Raw genomic sequence first — 9,493 nt, 5'->3', positions numbered from 1 at the left:
CAGGAATTCTTTATCAGGGCTCTTCAATGATTAACATTGTCCTATTTTAAACGATGTTTGGCCCCTGGTGCAACACCCTCCCCCTACTCCTCCTCACACCCCCCAGGCTCTGCATGCCACCGGGGATTCTGCTGCTGGGGGAGGAGCTGGTGATTCATTTCTTAATGAAAACAAATTATAACATCTTAATCCCAAGACTTTCATATGCTTTGTGTCCTCCTCTAAGCTCTCTGATTGCTTCTTTAGGAGCAGAAATTTGGGTTGTGAATAGAGCTCTGCCCTCTTCGCATGGACTCGGTGTCATAGCGCAGTGATGCGAGGAGAGCAGGTAGTGATGTCGTCGTTATTTGGGGGTGGACTTTTCCCAAGGGCGGGGAGTGACAGGACAAGGGGTAACAGGTTTAAATGAAAAGAGGGAGAATGAGATGGAACAGAAGGGAGGAATTCTTCCCGGAGAGGGTGGGGAGGCACTGCGACAGGTTGCCCAGAGAAGCTGTGGATGCCCCATCCCTGGAAGTGTCCCAGGCCAGGCTGGATGAGGCTTGGAGCAACCTGGTCTAGTGGAAGGTGTCCCTGCCCATGGCAGGGGGGGGGACTGGGGGGCTTTAAGTTCCCTCCCAACCCAAAGTGTTCTGTGACTCTATGATAAAAGAGGTCCCCAGGCAGAGACCAGGGCAGGATTAGCAGGACACCATGGGGTGAGCTTTACCTGCTCTCCTTTATCCCTGGGGTCTGATTCCCATTTCAAGCACTGTTGCTCCATCCCTTCCTCCAATCTTTTCGGAGCTGGAGCCAGGATTGGGAGCTGGTGATCCCTGGAACATGCCTGGGGCACCTGCTCTGCCATGGGGACAGACAGGGCTCATTCCTCTCCCCCTCATTTTCCAGATGAACAAGACCCCATTGGCATGGGGCTGGTTGCAGATTGTGGAAGGGGTGTGTGCCATGAGTCCCTCTCCCAGCTGAAATCTGTTAAGGGATTAAAATCCCTTGAATCTCTGGGCTCCTCCCAGCAGCGAGCAGCCTTCTGCTCCAGAGGCAGGCGAAGATGGAGGAGGAATGACAGGAAAGGGGCCCTTTGCAGGGAAGAGCCTCCACTCTCAGCTTTCTCCTCATCCCTCCTCTGTCCTGTGCTCAGCATCATGTCTGATGGCTGGGGCTGGCGCTGGGTCCGTACCAGCTGGGAGAGGGCATGTCGAGTAGGAGCCAAGACATTGCCCAAAAACTGCATCTCTGAGCTGATGCTTGCACCACCTGGGTTTGCTCTTTGTGGGCTCCACGAGTCGTGCTCAGAGATGAGGTGCTGCATAAATGTGCTCTGCAAGCAGGTCTCTCCACTAAGCTTTCCAGCCGAGCAGCCAGGATGAATTAAAAGGAAAGAGGGTGCTGTACCACTTTCTTGCTCCTTGCAGGTTGGGTTTGCCCCCCTGTTTGGGTCTTGCTGAAAGTAGTTTTGCTGCATGTGTGGCCCGGGTTTCCCACCCTGTTGATGTAGGACCTATACAGCTGTGCCAAGATCGCAGCTCCAAGAGCTTTTGCAAACTCGTGGATGTTTCTAGTTGTGTAGCTGATGGATCTGCAGCGACATAAGCTTATCAGCTGGCCAGTGAGTGGGATGCTCAGAGAAAGGGCATATCCCAGCTCCATGAAACAGGCTTTTTCCTGGCAGCATCGTCATCTGTGAAGGCTGAACTCTGTATCCTCTGTCCCACCTCCCTTCCAGTCCAAACTGTTCCCTGACCCCTCCCTTGTCTCTGCAGGAGGGGGATTCCCTCGGGGCCATGGAGAAGCTTTGCCGGCAGCTCACCTACCACCTCAGCCCCCACTCGCAGTGGAGACGCCAGGGCATCATGAAGAGGAAGCCGCAGTCCTGGTGAGTCAGCTTTAAAGCCACTGTCACCCAGTGGGTCATTGTCCTCTCCCTGGTCCTTGTGTCCTCAGGGCTACACACAGGCTCAGGAGAGTGGGAAGGGGGGGCCGTGGTGGGCAAACGTGGGTGCTGGAGGGAACTGCTTGTTGCACACCTGCAGCATCAGGCGGAACAAATCCACCACAGTGAAGGAAAGTCCTTAAAACCATCGGCCAGGGCTGTGAGGGAGCCAGGGGGTCAAAACCTTCTCAGCTTGCCCCAACCTTCAAAATCCTCAGTAGTCTCCAACCCCACCGACATTTCTCCCACGCATGGTTTTGTTACCAGGTTGCTTCATGCTTACCCACAGGCCTTTTCCTCCTTTTCCATTTTCCTTTCCCCGTCACATCCCAGTTGTGGAGGAGAGCAGCACCGTCATGCCCAGGCAGGGGGTGCTGGAAAACCTGATCCATCCATCCTCCAAATATCCCCATGCTGGGCGTTGGAGAGCAGGAGACAACCTGCTCCAAAACATCCTAATTAGCTGGTAATGAATGTATAGGCACGTGTCACCATGCACACTGTGGCTTGCATGAAGGGAACTGCTTGATCAAAACTAGGGAGCAAATGACCCTGGTCCCCTCCTCGCCTGGGTCCTCAGTGGAGCATCCTGGTTGACGACATCCTGGATCAGTGGAGCTGAAAAGGCAGTGGATGTGGCTGATGGGAACAGAAAGGACTCCTTGTGTTCCATGATATTATGCATTACATATTTATTATTTTTGTTAAGGGAAGTGAGAAATACAAAAGAAGCTGCGACCTGGCAGAGTCAGGATTTATATCCAGGTGCTGGCTTGTGGCCCCAAGAGAGTTTTGGTTCCTGTACTAGTAGATGCCATTTGGAACCATTTGTAGGGATAGTGGAGAGTCATCCAGGGAAAAAACTTAGTCTGAAAGAGAAGGAGACGGTAGGAAGATGGACATAGGAGGAAAACAGACAGAAGGAATAAAGCATTGCATGGCCAAATAGGATTAGGGCCACATCTCCCAGAGATCTGGCTCAGCGTCCTTTGCACCCAGTTGTCCTGAGAGACCCAGATGTGGAGAAATGACCCCATTTCCTTAGTGGTAACTGTACTTTCCTGTGTGGAGTGTTTTTAAGACGTATTGATGACTGAAGTTCGCTCTTTCCCGTCAAGAGGCAGAAGCAGAGGGAGCATGTTGGGGCTGCAAGGCTGTACTCCACGGGCTGGGCTGGGCAGAGAGCCGGGTGATCATCTGGGAGCCCAGTTACCCTCGTGGTTTCTTTTCTTAATTAGGATAGGAAAGGCACTCCCCCTGTCATCCCACCAGTGCGTTATTAAAGTTATGCTGATGTGGCAGCGGGGAGCCCTTTACAGCCCAAAAGACAAGAAATTCTTGAAAATGGAAAAACATAAAGCAGCGCTTCGTGCCACTCTGTCTTTAATTACCAATCCCTGCCCTTAATTATGTGCTTGGAGCGATTGCGCGAGCATGTCGTCCCGCAGAGATCTGCAAGGCTTTATCTTACCAGCCTGGCACAGCGCTTCCCTTTCCTTGGAAGAGGAGGGAGATGGCTGAGGTTTTTCATGTTTTTAGTAGCGGGGTGAGGTTTCGGCGGTAAAGGAGCCCTGACCACACAGCAGCGACCCTGGGGTTGCGAACACGCAGCGCTGGCTGCTGGCGAGTGTTTCCAGGATGGGGTTTCCGTGGGTTTCTGGTTTAGATGCTTGTTTAGGAGAAGCCAACCTTCTGCTAAGGTCTAAATGCCTTAATATAGAGAATATGTGGAGAATAGCGAGAGCATCGGTCTTGTCTTCTGTGTGCTTGAGCACCCACTGCTCTGTTTGTGGGCCAACCCTGTCAGGGATGCTCCTGATTTTGCGTGTTACTTGATGGGTAATTCTTTTCACAGCTAAGAACCAGAGGGTGTTTCCCCAGAGCCCGTGTCTCTGGGCTGGGGTTTGCAAGTGCCTCACGATGCTTCCAACGGAATAACGGGGTCTTGTTCCCAGGTATCGGCACGGCCTTGACCTAGCCCTGCTGTCCCATGTTGCAGGAACTTTCAGATATTAAGTTTCCACCTTTTGTGTTTGTCTGTTGACCACCCACAACCCATCAGTGCTCTGCTCTGTCGTGTAATTAGTAGCTGTCTCTAATGTCCAGGGAGCTACAGAGCCCCTCCTTGCATCAATCTCTTTGCAAGGAAGAGACCTTCGGCTTGATGCAGTGATAGCAGAGGGACCTGGGTTGTTGGAGAAGGAGAGGACAGGCCCTTTTTATCAGAATTAAAAACAAAGGATGTGGAAGTACTTTTCCAGTTCTTTCTATAGCTGATTTTATCACACCGAGTCTTGTCTTTTTCCTTTGCTTGACTGGTTGCTTTTCATTTAGAAACTAAATAGAGTCAATAAATCAAGCAATTCCTGGGCTTTCTTCAAAATTCCCATTCCTCTCCCTCCTTGTGTGCCAGTTTTTTGGGGGTTTGACAACTGTTCCCCCATGGAGAAGGTGTTTGGTAAGTAGCTATGGGTGACCCTTGTAATTAGGATGTGGTTTATTTTGATTTATTGGAGGCCACCCTTGTAAAATCCCCATTTGCTCAGGCACAGACCAATGCAACCCAGTGCCTGGGGAGTCTGGGATTTGTGGTGCAGATCCCATCAGTCTGTGGATTAACTGCTCCTAGTACAGCCTAGGGCTCACTGCTGTCTCTCCTTGATGTTCAGAGATACTCTTTGGGGCTGCCCTGACCCACACAGCCCACAGCCAGTCTGGGGCGGAGATTGGGTGTTGCAGCTGTCACTGGAAAGGAAAAGTCCTTTCCTTTGGTTTTTGTTCTGGTTTTTTTTTGAAACTGGCTTAAATTGACAGCTGTGACAATGAGCCTTTGCTTATAACATGGACAGAGTGCAGGGGGGGATCTCTAAATCCATCCTGGGTTATTAATGGAATAGCACTGGAAAATGCTCTGGGTCGTGCCTTCTCCCCTCTGCCAAGGCTTTTCTTTGGGGGGATGAAAATCAAAGCAGAAAGCTTGGGCAGCAGAGATGTAGCCTCGCTCACAGGGTTTGGGGGTTTATTGCTCATCCTGCTTCTCTGCTGTTTCCCAAAAGAAGCCCATCATGCTGATATCAGTCATGTTTGGGGCTCAAGTCTGCCCTTACCACCTTTTCATAGACTCCCAAATCCACCAGCTTCCCTGGCATTACTCTTGCTGTGCAACGAGGTCGGTGAGGTCCCAGGAAAGCCAACGGCAATGCCCACAGCACGGTGTGTGGCTCCTCTCCATGGCAGCAGCCGTCAACGGGAGGTTATAAACAGAACGAGGTGCCAGCTCCAGGGGGTTCGGAGCTCTGAAACCGGGATGTCCTCCTGGGAACCGTGTTTGAGCCCAAACACCTCAAGGAAACGACAAGGGGTGAGAAATCGCTTTCCTTAGATGTGTGCAGGGGAAAATCTCATCCTGTTGGGATGAGATGCATGGATGAGCCCCACTCCCTGGGACAAGCCCTGAGCTGCTCCTGCTGCTCCCAGCCCCGGATGGGAAAACAGGACGGGCTGCTGCAGGAAGGATGATGGGTTTTCCATCTCCTTCTCCCTGCGGTACTGACTTTGCAATGTTGCACCACACAAATGGTGCTTCCCTAAGCCATTTCTTCTTTTTCTTTGCACTGTCTTTTAATTTTCTTTCTTTCTTGTTGGGAGAGGAAGTCTTCTGACTCCTACAAGGCAACTTTGAGGTCAGAAAGGGACAATTTAGTCATCCCTTGTCCTGTGTTGCAACCTGCCTGGAGGATCCATCACAGGAAGCAAGTAACACCATGCTTTGGGTGTGGAAACCTGGTGTCTTGTCTCCTGCATGGTGGTTCTTGACCTTGTAATGAGTATTCTGGCTTTTTACCTGGTTTCCTGCTGATTGCAGCTGGCGTGCTTTCACCTCGGCTGGCAATAAAAATACCACGCAGCAACTCACTCACCTCCCCCCTTCAGTGGCAGAGGAGAATCAGAGGAAAAGACAAGGAAGCTCGTAAAATTGAGATAAGAACTATGTACTAATTGAATATAAATGAATATTCATATTCAGCACCACAATGGCAGGGATGATGGAACCGTCATGGAGAACTCCCAGTCCGGAGCTGCGGAGTTATTCCAAGACTTTGTTAATTAGAAAACTGCATCTTTGTGATGCATTGCGCTCCTGCGTCCTCTCTGCCAGAGACGCGCTTGTTAGCACGTTGACTCGGGGCAGGCAGCAACACACATCATAATCTGTGCCGTGGCTTCGTTAAGAGGCATTGTTTCTCTGGGCTCATGGCTGCACCCTCTCCCGATGCTCTGCTGTCCCTTGTCCCCTGCAGCTGGGTTAGAGGGGTTGGAAGGGTTTGGGAAGGAATGGACGTTTAAATATCCCTACAATCAGGAGCGTGTTTGTGGGAAATGGTGGCTGATATATAATTGGATTGGGTTCATTAGTACAATGCTGATCCCTCTCTTTGATTGTTTCCCCAGCTGTGGGATCAAGGGGGTCTCAGGCACTAGTGGGATGTTTCTCTCTTCTTGCCCAGGGCTAGTGAAGTGGTGTTGGCCTCTGGATATCATTGTATTGCCACCTCCTTGGGTGCTCACATCACATTTTCAGTGAGATAGCATCCCTTCTTCACTAAATGCCCACTGGCGTTTCCAGCAGGCACTGGGGGACGTAGCCACAAGCAGTGGGGATGGCTCAGTCCCTCACAGACCAGCCCATCCTGGGACCCAGTGGTACGTCTGCCGGGGTCTTGCCAGCACAGCAAGCAAGAGCCCTGTGCACGGGCACAGCTCGACCGAGCAAACCCACGTAGCTGTAATTGGTCTCCCCAGAAATATGGTGAAATAATTACAAGAGGAAATTGCCTTTTTTTTTTTTTTATTCCACAACTGCTGTATGCCTTACAGTGATAATGGGAAGCAGACCAGCCGGAGGAGGAGCATGGGGACGGATGATAGAGAGAACTGGAGCTGACTTTAGCGGTCGGTCGTGCTACAGCTGGGCAGCCTGCTGCGTGGGCAGGGGGGGAGGCTTTCCTTTCCATCTCACCCCTGGCATCACGTTCAGCCAGTGTGTGCGCAGGAGGAGACAAATTGAGGGAGAAGCTTGGCGTTGGCTGCCCTGCTCTGCTCTGCCACGCTGCCTGGCACCGGAGCACCCAAACCTGTGCCAAATGACCTTTTTTTTTTGCAGATTACAAATCTGTCTGTCTCCCACTTGCTGTCTCCCTCTCCGTGCCACCCTCTGAATCACATGTATTTAGATTCAACACCCAGGACTGAAATCAGTATTTTGCCTGGTAGGATAGTCAATAGCAGGAGCATAAAACCAGCCAGCTAAAGTAATTTGCATGTCTCTGGCCCTGCCTGGGGACATGATTACAGTCCAGCTTAACTAGCAAGTGTTGAATTAGATCCTGGAATGTCTCTTCTCCTGCTGCCAAGCACTTGCCTTCAGCATCACAAAGACAAAACTGGTAATCAAAGCTCCAGAGTGCCTGTAATTGCTTTGGAGCACAGACTGGTGTGCTTGGTGGGGCGGGAAGAGGTGTTTCCCAGGGAATACTGCCTCCCTGGCTTTGCTGTATCTTTCTCATCCCTGGAGAGTCGTGGCTAGTGCGTTGCCTTAATTTACTGCCCATGTTGCCACTGTGCATGGAAGTGACAGCAGTGAGCCAGGGGTGCACCAGGGAGGGGAACGGAGCGGTGGTGCTGAGCAGTGGGCAGTGGCCAAAGGATTATGAATTACTCCTATCGTAACTCCAAATCCAGCCCTGTTTTACATCAGGTAAACCCTGTAACAAGACATTTCTGTCCTGGAGGAATGCTGGGTGCTGATCTTTCCTACTTGCTTGCAGGGCCTGCTTGCATTTCTTTGCAAATCCCTTGTGAAGCAAAAAAAAAAGGGCGTTTTCATGGGGCGGGGACGAGGGAGAAGCCCAGAGCATGAATAATGTGCCTTTCCTTTTGAAAACCAAAGGAGAATGGATGTTGGTGGATGCAAATCCCTCCACTGCTGCCGGCAGATTGTGGGCGAGTGACAGGAGAAGTTGTAGCTCCTGCAACAAACGCTCTCTTCAGAGCATCCAACACAAACCCGCTGTCGGTGGGAGGAGGCTGGAGCAGGAATTCTGCAGCCTCTCCTCTCCATTAAAACCCCATCTGTATGTTGGTGTCTGCTGCACAGCGGGTGTGCTGGTAGCTGCTGCAGAAGCAGAGAATTCGTGAGCTGGGGACCCTTGGGACCCCTGAGTGGGCGATCTGGTCTGTCTGTGCCACTGGGACTTTGTTTTGCCCTGTGTTAGATGACTGTCCTGGAGATCAAAACAGGACAGAGCAGCAAAGTGCCTTCTGGCACATGGAGCAAAAACCAGACTGGGATATTGCCTGGTGCGGTGATTTTGGGGGGTGTTGCAAATCACTACGCCTTTGCAGTGGGAAGTAGGCAGTTTCCAAACCTCTCTGCTCTTCCCTGAGTGGCCTGAGACTATGTGCTTGTGTTTAGGATGGAGAAAACCAAAACTCTGGTTCTTGGTTGTTCTCCAGGCTGTCCGGGGTTGGGAACTGTGACTGTCAGGCTTCATAGAATCATAGAATGGTTAGGATTGGAAGGGACCTTAAAGCCCATCTAGTTCCAACCCCCCTGCCATGGGCAGGGACACCTTGCACTAGACCAGGTTGCTCAAAGCCACGTCCAGCCTGGCCTTGAAGACATCCAGGGATGGGGCATCCACAACATCTCTGGGCAACCTGTTCCAGTGCCTCACCACCCTCTCTGTGAAGAATTTCTTCCTGACATCTAATCTAAACCTCCCTGATTTCAATTTATACCCATTACCCCTTGTCCTATCACTACAGGCTCTTGTAAAAAGTCCTCTCCCAGCACCCTTGTAGCCCCCTTCAGATACTGGAAATCGGCAATGAGGTCTCCTCGGAGCCTCCTCTTCTCCAGGCTGAACAAGCCCAGTTCTCTCAGCCTGTCCCCATAGCAGAGGTGCTCCAGCCCTCTGATCATCTTCGTGGCCTCCTCTGGACTCGCTCCAAGTGGTCAATATCCTTCTGATATTGATATTCATTACTGATATTGATATTCTGATATTGATATTCATTACTGATATTGATATTACTGATATTGATATTCATTAGTGGGATGCTTGGCCCTGGCTTACAGGGAGGGTCCTGTGACTTGCAGGAGGGTGTGGGTGAGGGACAGGGGTGCTCTGGAGCAGGGTGGATCTTCTGACCTTTGCTGCGTCATATCACAATGACCGAGGTCTGCAGCCTTGTGGCACCCTGTGTGGTCACCAAGTCTATAAATCCTGGTGCTGACGTCCATCTCCAGCTGTAAGGACGGGCTGGGAGATAATGTCTGGAGAGCAGTGCTGAGGAGAAGGATTTGGGCATGAGAAGGTGGCCATGAGCCGTCCGTGTGCGCTGGCAGCCCAGAGAGCCAACCCCATCCTGGGCTGGATCCAGAGCAGCATGGCCAGGGGGGTGAGGGAGGGGATTCTCCCCCCTCTGCTCCGCTCTGGGGAGACCCCCCTGCAGTTCTGCCTCCAGCTCTGGGCCCCCAACAGCAGAAGGACACGGAGA

The 9,493-nt window shown here is 51.6% G+C and overlaps 1 protein-coding gene across 1 annotated transcript in view; it reads left to right on the top strand.

Moving 5' to 3' along the window:
* The window catches only part of LOC104508709 (leucine-rich repeat-containing protein 75A-like), a gene marked incomplete at its 3' end in the record, with an annotated part of 49,871 nt that extends 47,998 nt beyond the window's left edge, over positions 1-1,873 (top strand). The window contains exon 3 of the mRNA XM_010150424.1: positions 1,761-1,873. Within this exon, the coding sequence (XP_010148726.1) occupies positions 1,761-1,873 (113 nt within the window). The remainder of the gene's footprint in view (positions 1-1,760) is intronic.
* Between the last annotated feature and the right edge of the window lie 7,620 nt (positions 1,874-9,493).

This window comes from Eurypyga helias, unplaced genomic scaffold, assembly GCF_000690775.1.
Source record: "Eurypyga helias isolate BGI_N326 unplaced genomic scaffold, ASM69077v1 scaffold36804, whole genome shotgun sequence".
NCBI lineage: Eukaryota > Metazoa > Chordata > Aves > Eurypygiformes > Eurypygidae > Eurypyga > Eurypyga helias.
The sequence above is the reverse complement of the archived record's forward strand: the minus strand, read 5'-3'. Positions and strand labels throughout refer to the sequence as shown.